At 58.6% G+C, this 18,371-nt stretch overlaps 7 protein-coding genes across 7 annotated transcripts; 5 read left to right on the forward strand and 2 right to left on the reverse strand.

Moving 5' to 3' along the window:
* Positions 1-261: 261 nt before the first annotated feature.
* Positions 262-2,247, forward strand: PLICBS_003223 (uncharacterized protein; the record flags this gene model as incomplete). Its single annotated transcript, XM_018322957.2, has 3 exons — positions 262-712; positions 792-1,412; positions 1,469-2,247. 3 exons carry the CDS (start codon positions 262-264, stop codon positions 2,245-2,247), a joined length of 1,851 nt encoding a protein of 616 aa, XP_018178187.2.
* A 39-nt stretch (positions 2,248-2,286) lies between these two features.
* PLICBS_003224 (uncharacterized protein) lies at positions 2,287-4,169 on the reverse strand (the record flags this gene model as incomplete). The annotated part of the gene is made up of 2 exons (XM_018322958.2): positions 2,287-3,258; positions 3,312-4,169. 2 exons carry the CDS (start codon positions 4,167-4,169, stop codon positions 2,287-2,289), a joined length of 1,830 nt encoding a protein of 609 aa, XP_018178188.2.
* Positions 4,170-4,947: 778 nt separating this feature from the next.
* PLICBS_003225 (uncharacterized protein) lies at positions 4,948-6,024 on the forward strand (the record flags this gene model as incomplete). Its single annotated transcript, XM_018322959.2, has 1 exon — positions 4,948-6,024. One exon carries the CDS (start codon positions 4,948-4,950, stop codon positions 6,022-6,024), a length of 1,077 nt encoding a protein of 358 aa, XP_018178189.2.
* Positions 6,025-6,048: 24 nt separating this feature from the next.
* PLICBS_003226 (uncharacterized protein) lies at positions 6,049-6,633 on the reverse strand (the record flags this gene model as incomplete). The annotated part of the gene is made up of 1 exon (XM_065600185.1): positions 6,049-6,633. One exon carries the CDS (start codon positions 6,631-6,633, stop codon positions 6,049-6,051), a length of 585 nt encoding a protein of 194 aa, XP_065456257.1.
* Positions 6,634-7,493: 860 nt separating this feature from the next.
* Positions 7,494-7,995, forward strand: PLICBS_003227 (uncharacterized protein; the record flags this gene model as incomplete). Its single annotated transcript, XM_018322960.2, has 2 exons — positions 7,494-7,741; positions 7,851-7,995. 2 exons carry the CDS (start codon positions 7,494-7,496, stop codon positions 7,993-7,995), a joined length of 393 nt encoding a protein of 130 aa, XP_018178190.2.
* Positions 7,996-9,048: 1,053 nt separating this feature from the next.
* PLICBS_003228 (uncharacterized protein) lies at positions 9,049-10,333 on the forward strand (the record flags this gene model as incomplete). The annotated part of the gene is made up of 2 exons (XM_018322961.2): positions 9,049-9,808; positions 9,870-10,333. The coding sequence occupies 2 exons, from the start codon at positions 9,049-9,051 to the stop codon at positions 10,331-10,333; spliced, it is 1,224 nt and encodes a 407-aa protein (XP_018178191.2).
* Positions 10,334-14,313: 3,980 nt separating this feature from the next.
* Positions 14,314-17,085, forward strand: PLICBS_003229 (uncharacterized protein; the record flags this gene model as incomplete). The annotated part of the gene is made up of 3 exons (XM_018322963.2): positions 14,314-14,664; positions 14,715-14,991; positions 15,050-17,085. 3 exons carry the CDS (start codon positions 14,314-14,316, stop codon positions 17,083-17,085), a joined length of 2,664 nt encoding a protein of 887 aa, XP_018178193.2.
* Between the last annotated feature and the right edge of the window lie 1,286 nt (positions 17,086-18,371).

The following is an 18,371-nucleotide window of genomic DNA, read 5'->3' on the forward strand; positions in this document are numbered from 1 at the left end:
GCCCAACAGCCGCCGCGACGGAGCATCTCCGTGTCGGCCCCACATTCTGTCGGGGTTTGCCCGCAGCGATCGCGGCGCTGCCATCGGAGCGAATGCCGCGACGGGCTCCATCCGTATGTGCCCAATCACCTACACCATATAATAAGCGATGTCGTGATCGGCGTGAGAAGCGTAGATGTTGTACAACTTTCAAGCATCAATCGAGACCTCGTCGTCTCTGCGCATGAACCTGTAAAGTTGGGCAGCATACGAAGTAGCATCATGGAGAGCCGGCCCGCACAGTCAAGAGAGTCGGACGCGCCGCCGGTGGCGGCGGTGGCCAACCCCGATTACGACCTCTCGCAGCCCGTCTCCTCTGCTGTCGGCCTGCGCCAGGGCCTGACGTCGTACGGCGACGCCCACTTCAGCCTGTTCCTGCGCAAGGTCTTCATCAAGGCCCTCGGGTACAGCGATGACGCGCTCGCGAGGCCCATCGTCGGCATCATCAACACGCACTCGGGCTTCAACCCGTGCCACGCCAACGTGCCCCAGCTCATCGATGCCGCGAAGCGCGGCGTGCAGCTCGCCGGCGGGCTGGCCGTCGAGTTTCCGACCATCAGCCTGCACGAGGCCTTCTCCTCGCCGACGAGCATGTTCCTGCGCAACCTGATGAGCATGGACACCGAGGAGATGATTCGCGCCCAGCCGTGCGACGTCGTCGTTGCGATAGGAGGTATATGTGCCTCATCCATGCGTTGCGCTTTCATATATGCGACCTTGAGAGCGGCCGATTGACTGTTAACGCTGAACAGGATGCGACAAGACGGTCCCCGCGCAGCTCATGGGCGGCCTCTCCGCCAACAAGCCCCTCCTCCCGCTCCTCACCGGCCCCATGATGCCCGGCTCCCACCGCGGCGAGCGCATTGGAGCATGTACGGACTGTCGCAGCAACTGGGCGCGCTTCCGGGCCGGCACCATTGACATTGAAGACATCTCGGCCGTGAACGATGAGCTGGCTCCCACAGTGGGCACCTGCGGCGTCATGGGCACTGCCAGTACCATGGCCTGCGTTGTGGCGGCGTTGGGTCTCATCCCGTTGGCTGCCGGCCCGTCTGCACCGGCGGTATCGGCGGCGCGACTGCGCGTCGCTGAGGAGACTGGCCTTAACGCGGTGCGCATGTGTGCCGACATAGACACGTGGCGTCCGCAAAGGGTCTTGACCAAGGAGTCGTTCCTAAACGCCATTACCGTGCTGCAGGCCATTGGCGGCTCAACCAATGCAGCAGTCCACCTCATGGCCATCGTAGGTCGGCACCCAGATGTGTCCGGGGCCATCACCTTGGATACCATCGATGAGATCGGCAGACGGACGCCGCTTCTGGTAGACCTGAAGCCGAGTGGGGAGAACTACATGACCGACTTTCACAATTCCGGTACAGTAAACTCTCGTCGATGAGATGACGAAAGCAATTCAGCTGACCAAACGCAGGGGGGATGCTTGCGCTTCTTCACCAGCTGAAGCCGCTGCTTGAGCTCGGCGCAATGACTTATACCGGCAGGACTCTTGGCGAGGAACTCGCATTGCAAAGCCCAATTCCTGTTCCTCAACATCTCAGCTGTATTCAGCCCTTCTCCGAGCCGCTGTACCCTGCCTCATCACTTGTCGTCCTCAAAGGGAACCTAGCACCGGGTGGCTCCGTCATGAAAGCCAGCGCCTCCAAGGACCGCCGGCTGCTTCGTCACCGTGGTCGCGCCGTTGTCTTTGCGGGCTCTGCAGACCTTGCTCGACGCATCGACGACCCAGCATTGGATGTCACCCCTGACAGTGTCCTCGTTCTGCAAAACATAGGTCCCGTTGGTAACCCAGGCATGCCCGAGGCCGGGCTGATCCCGATCCCGCGGAAGCTAGCAGAGCAGGGGGTTCTGGACATGCTGAGGGTTTCTGACGGTCGAATGAGCGGCACCGCTGGCGGCACCATCGCCTTGCACATTTCTCCAGAGAGCGCTGACCCAACGTCGGTGCTCGGTATCGTCCGAGACGGTGACATGGTTGTCTGCGATGCAGAGAAGCGATTGTTGGAGGTAGAAATTTCCGATGCAGAGATAACAAGCAGGATAGAAGCGCGGCAAGCAAGGCTGAAGACAGAGACTCCCTGGCTTACGAGGGAGAAAACCAGGGGCTACCGCGGGCTGTATATGCGATCGGTCAACCAGGCACAGTATGGCGCCGACTTTGACTTTCTCACGGCAGCAGGCCCCTCAAAATGATAGCTGCTCGCATTTTGATCCCTCTTTCATCAAGCCGTGTTAGCCAAAATTGGATTCAGCCGAGCCGAAGTCATCAAAGAGACTCTGCATCATCACGTCCACGTTTGCTTCGTTCCCACTCAGGTAGTCTGCAAATGAAACCGTACTGAGAAAGTCGTCAAAGAGGTTTAGCGGTACCTCAAATGCTCCCTCTGTCTCTGGATGAACATCCATCAACGCCGGAGTAACCGTATTGTTGTCGCTTAACAAGCTCGTCGAAGGGTTCCTCTGGTCTGCAACGACTGTGCTCCTGGTTCGTCGACGTTGCGCCTCTGGTGACACGGGCTGACGGCTGGACTCGAACAGTTGTCGCACTGTCGATCGACCCAGGTCGTCCAGAATATCGCGACAACGCTTGGCGCCCGACCAATGTTCACCTGTCGCACTCAGTATGCTTGAGCTGATACTGAGGTCGGACATGAGGGTCGGAACGTCCGTGTCCTGTGCAATCTTTGCTACCGTCTTGATGCAGTAGAAGAGAGTCAATGTGCTTAGCGCGAGTGAATAGAATGTCGTCCAGCTGTATACCAGCAGATTACTACGGTATAATTTGTCGAACGTGCGAATGCACTCCTGAGCGCTGTGGTAGCACTGCTCCAACGCCTCGTTGGTGGGCTTGGGGATAGCAGGACTCGGTCGCAGGAGTACCATCCGCAATGAGTGATAGCGCTGTCGGCAGATAAGCTTCATGTGAAGGGCTTGGGTCTCGTCGCCCACCGGGATCTCGTTAGCCCATTGATCCAGCTGCTGAAGGACACCCCTTTGCCATTCGTAAATGTTGATGACCGCAGGGTAAGCGTACGCGGGGGCGTGGCGAACGATGCTGTTGGCGACGTACTTGATCTCTGAGTTGATTCGAGCAAGTCGGAAGAGGTGGACAGAATAAGCGATTGGGTTATATGGTGAATCTGAGGTCGAATGCTGTGCGTTGCTAGTCGACATAAGAGATGCGTCATCCAGTCCTTCGGGCAGCTATGATCCCTGAGTCAGGAGTTTGATGATGGGGACATGAGGTGCATGCTTACCCTCAATTCGCACGCCTCGTCCCGAAGACCAATGGGGCGTCCCATCATCGTTGCAATGGTCCTGTCCAGAGTGAAGACCACCCAGAATATCCTTGTCCTCATCTCTTGCTCTAACAGCGATATCCCAGAACGGGTGGTGATGTCCCGCTGGAGTCCGAGATCTAGAACGGCCGCGATGCACTGGTAGTTGAGGTACCACACATTGAGCCGGACGCTTGGACTGTGCATAGCAAACAACGTCAGGAGGATCAGGCACTGCAGGCCTTGAAGGGAGTTTTCGACGTTGAGGCGATCAAAGTACTTCAGCGCCGACATGCAGTACGACTCTCCGGGGAGACCCGACTTGAGGCGACACGAGATGGCCAGGACCATGTAAACCTGAAAAGATGACACGGGATCCTGGTCTCCTTGCTCATAGAGTTTGTTCAGCGTGGCGATGAATGTCGGCCGATGCAAGACCGGGTACTGCGGATGGACGAGCTCGAAGAATGCGTCGCATAACTCCTCGGTCATTTCTTTTCGCGGAAGACCAAGGGACCCGTGGGCAGCTTCCACGAGTCTAATAGAGAAATTCGGATCGCGGGTAGGGGGTGAAGCAGCTCGGGATTTGCTGGTGAGCATGACGCGCGCGAGAAAATATCCGCTTGAGGGGCCGATATAGCGCGAGTCAAGGTTCGTGCCCAGAGATACCAGGCCAATTTCGTGGGAAAGAGCATTGGTGTTTACAGCTCCATTGGCCATTCGTCCCGTCTGCCGCAAGTGTTCTTGGGGGAGGTCGGTAGCTGTAATCTGCTGTTGATCCAATGCCCCGGAGTTAAGAGGTGTTGTCTGGGTGTCTTCGAGGGTATCGGTGCTCATGTTGACAGGGCTGCCCTCTTCAGTGCCGTCTTCAAGGTAGCGAGGCCCATCAGATAAGTCTACATCGGGGCATCTTGCCTGGACGATGGACTCGAGCCACGATATCCGTTCCTTGAGAGTGACGATGTACGCCCTGGGCAGATCCTTGAGCCGCGCACTTTGCCCGTCGATGCAGGCTGCGCTCGCGTTCTGGCAGTTCTTGCATGTGGGCAACTGGCCATCACACTACAGAAGACCCATCATTAATCAAGGTCATGCATCATTGGACGGGGCAAGGGTCCGAGACCTACACGTATCTTGCGCCGCTGGCAGCGGAGACAAGCCAGCCTCAATCGAGGTCGCCGGTGTTGCGTCTGCCGGTTCGGTGTATGCATCGGCGTCTGCGTGCGTCCGCCAGAGTCGGCCATTGCCAAAATGAGGTGCAGATGCGGTTCGGGCTGTTGGTGAATGCACCGTGAAGCGTGTGATGATGGAAGACGACGGAGTGCGGGAAAAGTCCGTTCGGACGGGAGCGAAGAGGCGGAGAAACCCCGCACCGTGTGGGCGCCCACATCCGAGTCGAAGCTAAACGCCTCAACGCCAATAGCTGCTCCTCTACTATATTACTCGCCCGACTCGCAACATCGCTCTGCCTTCCATCATGCCCGTCACGAATTGAAGCTCTTTCAACTTGCGATTATTCACATTTTTGATTCGTAAACGCCATCTGCTCGCGACGATAGCAACACTGCTCACACCACCTCGTCGCACTTGCTCACTTCCACCGCACCAATCCGCCATGGCAGAGGAAGGCCAGCAGCCTCGCATCCACGTCGCTGCCTCTGAGGCACGCCGGCTTGTGCAAGATATTCTTCAAGGAAACGGCGTGTCCGCGGAAAATGCGTCCATTGTCGCCCGCTGCCTCGTCGCCGCCGACCTTCGCGGTGTCGACACTCACGGCATGAACCGCATCCCCTCTTACATGGAGCGCGTCCGGCAGGGCGCCCTCGCCGCCGGCGCCAACCCGTCCGTCACGCAAGTCACTCCAGTGGTGGCGCACGTGGACGGACACAACGGATTCAGCTTCGTCGCCGCTCACGCCGGCATGGAGGCTGCAATCGCCGCGGCTCGCACATACGGCATCGGGCTCGCAAGCGTCAAGCACTCGAACCACTTCGGCATGAGCGCGTGGGCCGTCCAGCAGGCGCTTGATGCAGACATGATGAGTCTCGTCTTTACCAACTCGAGCCCGGCGCTACCCGCATATGGTGGCAAGAGCAAGCTGATTGGCGTTTCACCCATTGCCTGCGGCGCTCCGGGCAAGGGACCTATGAAAGACTTCATTCTCGATATGGCGCCGTCGGTGGCGGCCCGCGGAAAGATCTACAAGGCCAAGCGTCGAGGCGAGAAGATACCGCTTGGCTGGGCGCTTGATGCTGAAGGCCGTCCGACAGAAGACCCGGAGGCAGCGCTGGGTGGTGTGATGCTACCCATGGGAGGGCCAAAGGGTTCCGCATTGTCCATCATGATGGACGTCTTCTCAGGGGTCCTGTCGGGCTCTGCTTTCGCGGGCCACGTCACGGGTCCCTACGACCCGTCGCGGCCGGCAGACGTCGGCCATTTTCTCGTCGTTATCAAGCCGGACTTGTTCATGGACCTCGACGAGTTCCGCGAGCGGATGCAGTATCTGTACGACAGGGTCGTGGGATCGGAAAAGGCGGCGGGCGTCGAGCGGATCTATTTTCCCGGAGAGATTGAGCAGCTGACCCAGCAGGAGAGGGAGAAAACTGGCATCCCGCTCGTGCAAGCCGAGATTGACGCGCTGAACGAAGAGGCGGAGAAGGTGTCGGTGAGAAAGCTCGAGACGCTGGCGTAAGCGAGTAAGAGATGGGCGGGATATTCACTGCCGAATACCGTAATAGATTTGTGCTCGAGCAATGGCTGCTGCCACTTCTTCGTCTCTTTTATGGCGAGCGAGGGCATTCCTTACGTCTTGGCCCGTGATGCCGACTAGATCATCGTCGGACCCAGCCGTGGCACGCATCTGTGCAGCAATGTCGGCCGGCGCGGTGCCGGCATTATACAAGACCACGATATCGTCAAGACGCGCCGACACGGCCTCCATGCGATACTTGGTCAGATCTTGCGCCGGCAAGAGGGCATGATTGTGTTCCGTGCCATTGGGCATCCTCGTTAGACACTCCTGCAGGGCCCGCTTGAAGCAGATGATGACGGTGACCTTGCAGCCCGTCTTTTGTGTCGTCGTCTCATACCGCCTTTTGGTCTCGTGGGTTCCTTGGACTTTGGGGCTCTGACGAAACTGCCCTCCCTTTGCGCAGCACAAGATGAGGTACCTGACGGCTCCCGTCGGATCCAGTTTGCTCGTGCGTGTCCGTAGAGCAAACCCCTGGACCTTGGTCATTTCATTGGCCACAGCTTTGGCCTCGTCGAGGCTGCTTGCATAGTTGGTTTCCGTGATGGTCATCTTAGGCCCTTGGTCTGACGGGATTTGGCGTTACGGATGGGCCTCGCTTTGCTGCTGAGTGGTGTGTGACACGGCGGCGCGTGTTGTGGAATTGACGTGTCGGCGCGTTCACGTAGAAAATTGCGCCCGAACGGCCACATTGCCCCTGGAGGAGGTGGTTGCGTAGCGCAAAGGGTGGTCGCGCAACGGGTGAGCCACACGATACTACCCGTGGACGCAAGTCACACCAGAGGGCGACGAATGATGGAGTGCGCAAAGAGAGCGTGCCACCCCAAGACCTAGCTAAACAAGCATCAACATCTAGTTTACAGAAATGTGCTCTTGCCCGACGTCGTGTGTAAAATGATTCGCCAGTAATGTGCGTATAACAGGCAGGTAACCCAGCCTGTGCTGTGCGACGCTTGCCCTCGTAACAACCATGATGCCTGGATGCCAGCTATTTGCACATGTGCATACTGCGTCTACAGTACAGGCCATGCGAAGGGTGTTTCCATCTTGCTGTCAAGTGGACGGTGTCCTGGCCGCGTGGAAGCCGCTGGAGGTGGAGAGACAACCGCCCGCGCGGCTTTTCTCCGTCGCTGTGGACTCGTCACGGACGATTCCCGCGTCTTAGAGCGGAGCACTGAAATGATTAGAGTCACTGGAGGCGGCGGGCAAAACTTACAAAACCGCCTGGCAGACGCCAGGTAACTAGAAGACAGGCTGGCTCAAGACGCATTCTTTCTTTCACGGCAGCGGCTGCTTTTCAATCAGTTCAAGATGACAGTAATTCACATCGGTCAGTCATGTTCTCGCAGGTCGGAGACGGATGCTTCCATGCTGCGCCACGGTCGGAACACTGAACCGGGTCGACTAACAACATGGGCAACCCCACCACAGTGCTCTTCAAGTTCCGCCCGGACGTCTCCGAGTCGCAAAAGGCCGCCTTCGTGCGCGAGCTCAAGACGCTGCGCCATCTACCATGCGTGCTGAACCAGCGGCTCATCGTCGGCGGGCCGTCCATCACGGATCCCATCGAGCGCAGCAAGGGGTACCATTTCGCGCTGCTGAGCTTCCACCGCGACAGGGCGGCGCTGGAGGAGTACCAGGCGAGCGACGAGCATCACAGGTGAGCAGCAGCAGCCAATTTGGGAATACGCATCCCGCCGAGACTGGATAGGGGGAACGGTCCCGATGGGCATTGCACGCTAATGTACGGCCCCGCGTGCGCGGTATAGGGTTACGAGCACGTACCTGTGGCCGTTCAGGGAGGACGTCACGAGGTTCGACTTTGAGGTGGACGTCGAGGACGAGCCCATGTGTGAGTGGTTGGCGACATCGGTCCTGAAGAGCGGGATGGGCGCGGGCGTGGCGCCTGCATGAGGGTGTCGCTCGCTGCATAGGTACGGAGTCTGGTACTACAATACGGGACGGCACGAGGTCAGACATTCCGCGCGGAAACCGTCGGCACCGAGAAGAGAGAGAACATGCGGGTTGCGATTGTCGGTTTTGGCGTCTGAGAGTGAGAATGCCTCGGCGAAAAAACGGCCGGCGAATATTAGCATCAGAGGGCAGTGGAGTTGAGGGGAGGCCAAGTTCGGTATGGTGGGGAGCTCCGAAGAGTCGAGACCAACACAACCACAACACAAAACGACAGTAGATGAATATGTTCTAGTCAAGAAACTCTTCACCAAAAGAAGAGGACAAAAAGAAGAGCTCAACTTTATCTGATTACGCGAAGGCTGCTCAGCTCTTTGTCCCGTACCACCGCCACCCAAAGTCCCGTCTCGCCAGCTCCCCCTCCCTCCCTCATCCCCCGCTGCTGATCCCCGAAAGCAGTCTCCAATGCTCCATCCAGCATCTTCGGGCGGCCATTGCCTGGCCCCGGCCGGCGGCCAATTGCCCATCCCATCGGCACGCCCCGACAGCGCCCTAGTGCGCCCGCCCGGCCGCCGCTGATAAGCCACCAGACCACGTCCGGCACCAAATCCACACACCGGTTGGCTTGCTCCTCCCCCAAACCACATTATTACCTGAAGCCGGTTACTGTGTGTCTCTTATCTCGACGACGGCCGAGATGTGGGGTAGCACTGGGCGAGGAGACCCGGAGTGACAACCACCACCACGGCGATCTGCTTCGCGCAAAAGTTGGCCTGCCGCGACCGGCGCGCGCGGGGCCGTGGGAGAATCTTTTTTCTTCTTCTCTAGCTCTGTTTTTATTTATTCTTGATGTCGCCTCATTAATCCATATTCGCGGAGCTGTGCCCGGTAGCGTGGCGCTTCAACTCACAAGCTGAGCTCACCAACTTCGTCACGATAGTCTGAGCTCACAACACCACGCCTCACTTCACCCCGCCTCAGTTTCGTTCTTCTCGCGGGGTCGTTCCAACTTCACGTCTCTCTCACACGCGGCGACCGCCAGCCAGCCATCACATCATGGGTCGCCGCCTCACGCTGCCGCCCAAGCCGGGCTTCCTACGGCCCCTGCCCACCAACAGCCTCGTGGCCATCACCTCGCTCGTCGTCGTCAACGCCATCGTCTGGGCCGCCATCGCCGTGGTGCTGCACTTCCACCCGGCGCTCATCTCCCCCGCCGCGCTGTCCTACACGCTCGGCCTGCGGCACGCCCTCGACGCGGACCACATCTCCGCCATCGACCTCATGACGCGGCGGCTCATCGCCTCGGGCCAGCGCCCCGCCACCGTCGGCACCTTCTTCTCCCTCGGGCACAGCACCATCGTCATCGTCACCTGCATCGTCGTCGCCGCCACCAGCGGCGCCCTGCGCGACCGCTTCGACGGCTTCACCCGCGTGGGCAACATCATCGGCACTGCCGTCAGCGCCACGTTCCTCATCATACTGTGCCTTGGTAACGGATGGGTCCTCTACAAGCTGGTCAAGCGCCTGCGCGAGGTGCTGGCGTCGCAGCGGCGCATGGGCGAGGACAGCGAGGACGAGAACGCGGCGAATGCGGGTAACGGACAGTTTGACCTCGAGGGCGCGGGCTTTCTTGCGCGCACCTTCAAGTTTCTCTTCAAGGCCATCGATCGCCCTTGGAAGATGTATCCGCTCGGCGTCGTCTTTGGCCTTGGCTTCGACACGAGCTCCGAGGTTGCTATTCTCGGCATCGCAAGCATTCAGGCCATCAAGGGGACGAGCATATGGCTCATCCTCATCTTTCCCATTCTCTTCACGTGTAAGTGGATGCATCAAGTCGGGATAACCATCAGTTCCGTGCGCTGACCATGACCTCGCAGCCGGCATGTGCCTGCTTGACACGACCGACGGCGCCCTCATGATGGCCCTCTACACGTCCAAAGCCTTCAGGCGAGACGTGGTCGCCATTCTCTACTACTCCATTGTACTCACAGGCATCACCGTCTTCGTCTCTGCCTTTATCGGCATCATCCAGGTCCTGTCCCTGGTGCAGAACGTCGCCGAGCCCGAAGGCCGATTCTGGGATGGTGTTTCTGATGTGGGTGACCATTTCGACATCATCGGAGGTAGCATATGCGGCGTCTTTGTGGTGGTCGGCCTAGGATCGATCCTCTTGTACAAACCGTGGCGCAGGCGCATGGATGCGAAACGTGGGCAACATCAGGCCCTCATTGCCGACGACATGGACAGGGAAAGCCCCGCGCCCGAGTCTGAAGATCATGCACCGCCATCACCAAAGGGTGCATCAATGCAGGTACATGTAGTTGGACAATCTAGCGCTTGATAGAAGAAGCTGCAATACAACACATCGCTCGGTTCAATGTTCGCTGCTACGGTACCCCATCTTAGTCAAGACCGCAAATAGCCTCTCTATCAAGCCTCTTCGGCTAACACACCCTTTAGTTCCCTGCTGTGCTCGAACAAATGGCAGAAGCTGTGCTGCCTGCATTGCTGGCAGATCCTCTGGCGGATTGGGCAGCCGATCTTCCTCACGAAGGGGTAGACCAAGGACAGCTCGAACTGCTGGACTGCCAATTTATCGTCGTCCCGGTTCAGATATCGCTCGCAGTGTCCACACAGCCAAGTACCCGGCTCATGCAACGTCTGCATTTTCCATGAACGGTTCCAGGTGAATTGCTCCTCTGAGGACTCACTTGGTGAGGGTGATGACGACGTGTCGGAGGGCCACTCAAAAGGGTGCTTAGCCTCCTTGAAGTGCTCCGTCCCGGACCTGCCTGGGCTATATGGGCTGTCGGGAAGCGACGACAATTCGGACGTTGATTCATCTGCGTCAAAGAGTTCCATGTTCTCCTCGAGGTGCTCTGTCCCGGACTTTTCTTGACTATGTCCAGGAACTATGACCTCGGGTTCAATCGTGGTTGTCTGGTGTAATGTCAGCATCTCATGACGTGAGCCTGTCGATTCCAACTTACGCCATCTTTATGACATTGAGTGTCTTTGGTATCGACAGCGAATCTTACCCTCCGGGGTGAACTTGGGCTCTCGCAGAGAGGCTGTTTAGGCTCTGCCTCGGAAGGGAAGATATTAGCCGAAGAAGCTGCCGCGATTATGCCGTCGATTGACGAGGCCTTGCTTTCCAACCGTTTCTGAAGCTCCACGATAGCCGCTGGCGGGTCAATACGACCGACAGTCCGTTTGCGACGGTGTTGGTCCGCTGCAATTGGGAGCTCGTAAGAATATTGCGAGCGCAAATGCTCCTCGCTGGGGGTTGACCTGAGTATGCGGGTACGCGAGCGGCCTCTAGGTTCTTCAGGTTCGTCGACCAACGCGGTAGACGGCGTGGGAGAGGCGTCCTTGCCGATGACGGGGCTAGGATGGGCCACGCCGATGGACAAGCGTGGTTCCTACACAGGGCTCTGAGGTCTCTGCGTCACCTTTGTCTGCCCGCCTTGGCATGCCATTGTTGGCTAGCGATCGTTCAACAGATGTGGAGGATGTGTGGAGTTGTTAAGCCTTGATCGGATATTGTATGCAAGTGCAATGGGAGAGATGAGGAAACGAGGGTCGCGATTGTAGTCGTGACTTGTCGCCCACAACGTCGCCGGACAAGATGTGAAGTCAAAGAATGCGAATTGAGGCACGTAGACAGCCGAGTCTTCTGGATGGGGGGGCCGTTCGCAAATGGTAGGCGCTGCCGAAGGGCGAGCCGGTCAGGCAACACGCAACTTGGGATGGAAAGTGGTAGCCGAGAGGTTTTGCACTTTGCCCTCCCGAATGTGGTTCTCGGTGAACCTCCCCATGTTTGCCAGGGCAAGAAGGCGCTCGGCACGGCTCCTGCCTCGTGGCGGTCAAGATGGCGGGACGCAAGGCCGAGACAACCATCCTTGAAAGGCACCCCGGCGAACTAATCAAGTCCATACCTGGACCCTGCCAACCCGCACCATCCTTGCATCTCGCTCGCATTCTCCTGGTCAGACTCTTGTTCAAGCGCAACAAGAGCCCGCTGCCCGCGCGTTTCGCCCGTATGTATTATGTACGAGTACGAATATGCCAAGCAGGCGCAGGCTCCCGGCATTAGCTCGACACGGGGTGGCACTGTTGGCCCGACCTGCCCATGCACGAGGATGTGCAGTTCATCACCGCACCACCAGCCTATCGCGGATGTCCCGACCTGTCGGGGGATGCCAGGACTCTGGACTCAGCGTTGCCGGTCGAGCCCCGAGGGCCCTTTGCTGACAGAGGCACACATCTAGGGTCCGTTGACAACCCCTCGGAGGAGACTCCCATCGCCATGTTGTCGCGCAATCACGCAAACGATGGTCGTGTCTGGAAAGTGCAGACACATGCAGCTGCCGTCCCAATCAACGCCGATCAGGGTCCATCCACCCATCCAACTGCGGCCTGTGCCCTCGGACCCCAACGCTGCAATGGCCCCCCTGGTCTTGCAACGAGCGCCACGCCGGTCCAGGGCGTCCGAGGCCCGTCGCGCCCGTCTCGATTGAGGGTCGAGTCTGGCACCGCCGCCCAGGCCCGGCGACGGCGAACATCTCTTGAGCGGCGAACTCAATAGCAAACCAAGCACGCTACTAACTTATTATCGGTCGTTCCAGAAGATTACAAATGGCCCAGTGGAAGTCACGTGCAACATTGGGGTGCTACCGCGTTGCCGCTCTCGCAGCCCGTGACTCGTGAAGGGGGGCGGCCAGAAATTCTTGCGGCCCACCATCCAGTGTCCACCATCCGCCATCCGCCGTCCCGGGCGGGTCGGGGGTTCCATGCTGCGGCTCGACAACTCGGCTCCCGCAATTGGCAATGGTCCATGCTGCGGTCAGCATGTGCAGTTATCGCAGCCGGGATCAGAGTCAGTGCTGAATGCGCACGCTTCTGGAACGGGCAAGGAACGACCGGGCTTCCTGTACGGAGTGTGCACCTCCGCGGCCGTCAGACCGTCAGCTCGCGAATGGCTTCAGAGTCTCAAACTGGAACGTCGCGGCAGACTGCACACCGGCAGATGGGTACGTACATTGTCCCATATCGTACCCCTGGCGGCTGTGTTGATGGACACACGGTGTCTCCGCTGGTCGCAACACATGCAAACAGGCTGGAATCCTACCGCCCATCACCACATCGACTCCATCAAAGTGGGCGCTCGCCTCGCCTCCCCGCACTGTCATCGTCAATGCGGACGCCAAATCGGACCCCGTTTGGACCCCTAAAATCCACATGGAGACCCACATCGAACCCGGACATCGCGACTCAGATGACGGCCACACCCTCCAGGACGACGCCCAGTCTGCCAGTCTTGGCCTCCTGCTCGTCCCCCCCTTCGTACGCAGTACAGTACAGGGGCATCAGTACTGTACCTGGCTAAAACTCGTCTCAAGCCTTTCCGCTTTTCGGAGGGGCTCTGCTGGCCGTGGAGACACAGTGGCTCAGACCTTGTCGAGGAAGAAGAAAATCGCCAGGATCCTCACCGCCGCCCTCCAGGCCTCACGGTCCGTCTCCACATCAAGGAGATTCGCAAGGGGTCCCAAGCACGGGATATCAGGAGCCTCACCGGGCTATGGACGCGCCCAACCGCCCAACCGCTCTACGTTCGTACTAGTAGGACCTTCGAGATGGGCGGCAAGGCAGTCCGAGGGGCTCGTCGCCCGGTGGTTCGTCGCACGACATGGACATGCGACGAGTCAGCCAGAGACGCATGCCACCCGAGCCCAAGCCTGGCTGTTCGACTGGCCGCAGTCGCCCGACCGTGTCAGTAGAAACCCAAATGACAGGAGACGTTTCTTGGTAGCCGTGGCCAGGGGCGTCCCGGGGGGTGGTTCCACCAGACCTGGTTGCCACTCAACACCGAGGGCCCGCAAAACAACCCGCCTCCGAGGCCGGCAGATCCGTCGCAGCCTCACCTGCCCCGGCCAATCATGCGGCCTTGGCGTACCCGGTGAGCATGCAAATCCCCAGATTCCTCTTATCTGTCGGTGAGGTGCCTTGAATTGGAGGGTCGCTCGGGGTGGACCCTAGTCAGGGGCCGACGTCGGTTCAATCCCTTTGTCGACTCAGAGTCACTCCCCTGGCGAACCCCGGCCTTCAAAACCCATCTTCCTCGTCTTCTCTTTTCCCTTTCCCATTTTCCCGAATTTCCCATACCCTCACCAGCCTAAGAAAGCGCAGCCTTTGTGGGAAACTGCTCAAACACGATCACGACATACCATACCTCATCGCAGGTGTTATCACGGTCAACAGCCTTATACAAAGCGCCGATATCTTATGTATCTATGAGCATTTGGCACAGGAGCATATAGAATGCACGGCTACAGCTCGTCCGAGGAGTCGGAGGACCCCCGCCGGCCGCGGGTCCAGCCCGCCAACAATGGCAACAGCCAGGACCAGAAGAAGAAGCGGAAGCGCCGCGTTCCGCCGCAACAGTCCATCAACCGAATCTGGAAAAGATTCTCCAACCGCAAATTCCACAAGGCACTTTCCGTGCTGCCCTTCGACCCCGTCACCCCAAATCCAGCAAGCGCCAACAGGCCCAACGAGCTCCTGAGCGAGGGTTATGAGCGAGCAGCCGAGGAATGTCGCCGGAAGGTTCAGAAAATCGTCAGGGAATGCAAGCGGGTCAACATGAGATATCGCGACCCCGGCTGGGATTTGGTGAGTGCGGAAACGACCCCCGTGGTGTGCACAATCTGACCTGGGAACAGGATTGGGATCTCAAGTACCAGAAGGGCAACTGCCTCAACAGCCTCGGCAGCAGCAAGTTTGAACTCACCAAGTCCACGCTGTTGGGATCCAGCGACTCTGTTCCCAAGGCTGTCAAGAGGGTCCACGAGATCTTCGAGAAGCCCACCTTCATGAGAGATCTGAATGGCGCCGACGTCAAGCAGGGTGGCCTTGGCGACTGCTGGATCATGGCTGGCATGACTGCCATGGCTAATGTCGAGGAAGGCGTCAAGCGGACATGTGTTGCTTATGATACAAGTAAGTTTCCTATGCACCTAAGCTTTTATCTGTAAGCGCCCTAACGCAGGCTCCGCAGAGATTGGCATTTATGGCTTCGTCTTTTATCGAGACGGAGAGTGGGTCTACTCTATCATCGACGACAAGCTCTATCTGAAGTCTCCTTGCTGGGATTGCCCCAGCCTGCAGCGCGATTTGCTTCAGCAGATCGACCGCGAAGACGTCGAGGCGGTGTATCGGAAGACGTACCAGACGGGATCCAAGGCCCTCTTCTTCGGTCAATGCAAGGACCAGAACGAAACCTGGGTGCCTCTGCTTGAGAAGGCTTATGCTAAGGCTCATGGCGACTATGGATCGCTGTCCGGCGGCTGGATTGGCGAAGGGCTCGAAGACCTCTCGGGTGGCGTTACAACCGAGCTTCTCTCATCCGACATTCTCGACACCGACGAATTCTGGGACAACGAAATGTCCAAGGTCAACCAGGAGTTTCTCTTTGGCTGCTCAACTGGCCTTCTCGAGCACGGGTACGGCCAGCGTGACGGCATTTGTGAGGCACATGCCTACATCGTGTTGGAAGCCCGCACGCTGAAGTCAGGCCAGCGCCTTGTCAAGCTGCGCAACCCGTGGGGCAAGGTCCGCAAGGGGCTCTGGCAAGGTGCCTGGAGCGACGGATCCAAGGAGTGGACAACCGATGTTCAGGCCGAGCTCGGCCACACATTTGGCAGCGACTCCGTCTTCTGGATCTCGTACGAGGATCTCATTGCCAAGTACACTCACTTCGACCGCACACGGCTGTTTCGCGATCCCGACTGGCGGTCCTCCCAAAAGTGGATTGGCGTCGACGTTCCGTGGAAGGCCGAGTACCACGAAAAGTTTCACATCTCGCTGACCAAGGACTCCCCGCTCGTCCTGGTCATGTCGCAACTGGACAACCGCTACTGGAAAGGGCTCCAGGGCCAATACACCTTTCGCCTGCATTTCCGCCTTCACTACCAAGACAGGCTAGGGGCGGAAGACTACATCGTTCGTTCGCATGGCAACTACTTCATGAAGCGCTCCGTCTCCGTTGAGCTTCCGGACATGCCAGCTGGCAACTATGTGGTGTACCTCAAGGTAACGGGCGAGCGAGACGGCGATGCGCCCTCGGTCGAGCAAGTCGTCAAGCGGGAGCTGAAGGAGCGCGTGGAGCATCCGAAGCTGGAACAAGTCGGATATGCGTATGACCTCGCGCATAGCAAGGCGTGGGATCACATGGAGAAGGTCGCCGCCCTGCGGAAGAAGCGAGATCAGCAGAAGGCATCCGGCCTGCGTCAGCAGGAGCGACGCCATGCATGGGAGAAGCGCCGCCTCCAGCGCAACGTCAACAAGCAGCAAGCCAAGAAGAACGGCGAGAAGAAGCAGCGAGCGCAAGATGCCCGGGAAGAGAGGAAGAGGCAGAGGGAACGCGAAGACGAGGTCAGCAAGAAGGCAGAGGAGATCCGTCAGGCCGCGGAACGTCTCAGCTTGGCAGAAGCAGATCCCGCCAAGAGGGGGCCAACAGACGCCAATGAGACCAAGGACGACAGCGCTGCCGCCTCGGACTCAAGCGGCTCGCCTGTGGAGACTCCAAAGAGCGAGGGCTCCGTCGTCGTCGTTTCGTCCGACAAGAAGCAAGACGTGCCACCAATCAGCGGTCCGCCGCCGCCGGCGCGGACAGAGTCCGACAAGGCCAAGCCTGAGCCGGTGAAGCGCGAAGTCAAAGACGACTCTGACGGAAACTCGTCTGACTCTCCGGTCGAGGACTGGGAGGAGCTATACAGCAGTGACGACTTCATCCGCAAGCCTCGCACGCAGCCAGTGGGGATTCCTCCGCCTCGAGACGAGTACGACACCGAGGAGGAGAGAATGCCAGACCCGTGGAATGCGGTGTGCATTGTCGGATTCCGCGTCTACTCCAAGGACGCCGACCTGCAGCTCCGAACCGTCATGGAGGGCGGCGAGCTGCTCGAGGGCGGCATGGGCGAGAAGGGCGAGAAGGACCTCGACGATGCCCAAGCCAACGCCGCAGGCATTCGCCGCGACGCGGACGACATGGAGGCCCGGGGAAGCACTGCCACAGTCCTGGCAGCCCGATAGCGATGATGCGAAACGGCATCCCGAATCGAGCTGCCGCAGAATTTTACGATCAAGCCTAAGCCAGCGTTGGAAGTCGCCCCTTCAATGTTGGCCACTTTTGTTTTTGTTTCTTCTTACTAGACAGCATTGCAATGCGTATAGATCGCATAGAAGATTGAGTGGGACACGACAAACTGATGAGATTATGTCGTATAGACTAGATATGAGACTGGCGATTTAGACCTGGGCCATGACAGCTCAAAGAATTGGCATTATTGCAAAGTTGAACTTCATTCTGGCTTGAGCTTTAGTTCGCACGTGTCCGCAGCCTTATGCCAGAGAAAAGCAGGAGCCCGTCTCCATCGATGAAGAGGGGTTGAGGGCTACCTTTGGTCGGCGGCGCGCTTGGTGCTGCAGCTTACATGCATGCATCAGAGCTATCTAATGATGCGTGTTGACTACAGTCGATGAGATCGCCTTGGCGGCTTATTATTACAGCGCCACTTGGCCGCCTGCCGGGCTTGATCTGACAGGGAAGTGGCCGGCCGCGGTGGGCTAGACTACGTAGGCAGGAACCTTTTGCAGTGGAATCAAGGGTCTTGCTCCCTGCAACAGACTTGGTTCGTTGATGCTGAGTCTCCAACGTTTGCACACACGGTCATTGGGGTTGGAGTTCTTCCCGACGTGTCTCCCATGTCATGCAATGTGCTTATTAGAGGCTACTATTATCACTGACGTCACTCGATCATTGATGTCTGGTGTCTTAGTGGAGACTGGAGAGCAAGCCCTCCTTGGACCCTGGCGAGCTTTCGCCCTGCTTCGGTGAGACTTGGGAGTGACCTCGTCGAACCCTGGGGCCTGGTCCCAGCGTGCACGTATTAATGAAGAACGAGTGCTCGGCAAGGCAGAAACCTGGCTGTTCCCCCCGCGCGCGCTGAACCTCTCGTGTAGGCAGACCCGTTTCGTCCTGCTGGTTTTTGTCCCTGTTCTCTCTCTCCTGCCGCTGACGCCGCCTGGCCCCCGACCGGGCGCTGAGTTATGCTTGTTTGGGCGAAATTGAATAAGTGGATTGTAAGCACAGCACAGCACGCAAGGGGGCCATGGGGGGGCTGCTCGGTTGGTGGAGGATGCAGTTTGGCTGTGTGCCGAGTGGACGGCGGCGGCGGGCAGCGGCAAGGAGGAGGAGGAGGAGGAGCGCGGGTGAGATTTAACTTTGGCCTTGCACAATGGAAGGATTCGCGGGTCAGCAAGAAGCTGCGGGTTTCCCTGTACGGCTCCTTCCGCGGCGGCAAGGCGGCGTCGTCGAG

The sequence above is a fragment of the Purpureocillium lilacinum genome (genome assembly GCF_023168085.1).
Source record: "Purpureocillium lilacinum CBS 284.36 DNA, scaffold_2, whole genome shotgun sequence".
Lineage (NCBI taxonomy): Eukaryota > Fungi > Ascomycota > Sordariomycetes > Hypocreales > Ophiocordycipitaceae > Purpureocillium > Purpureocillium lilacinum.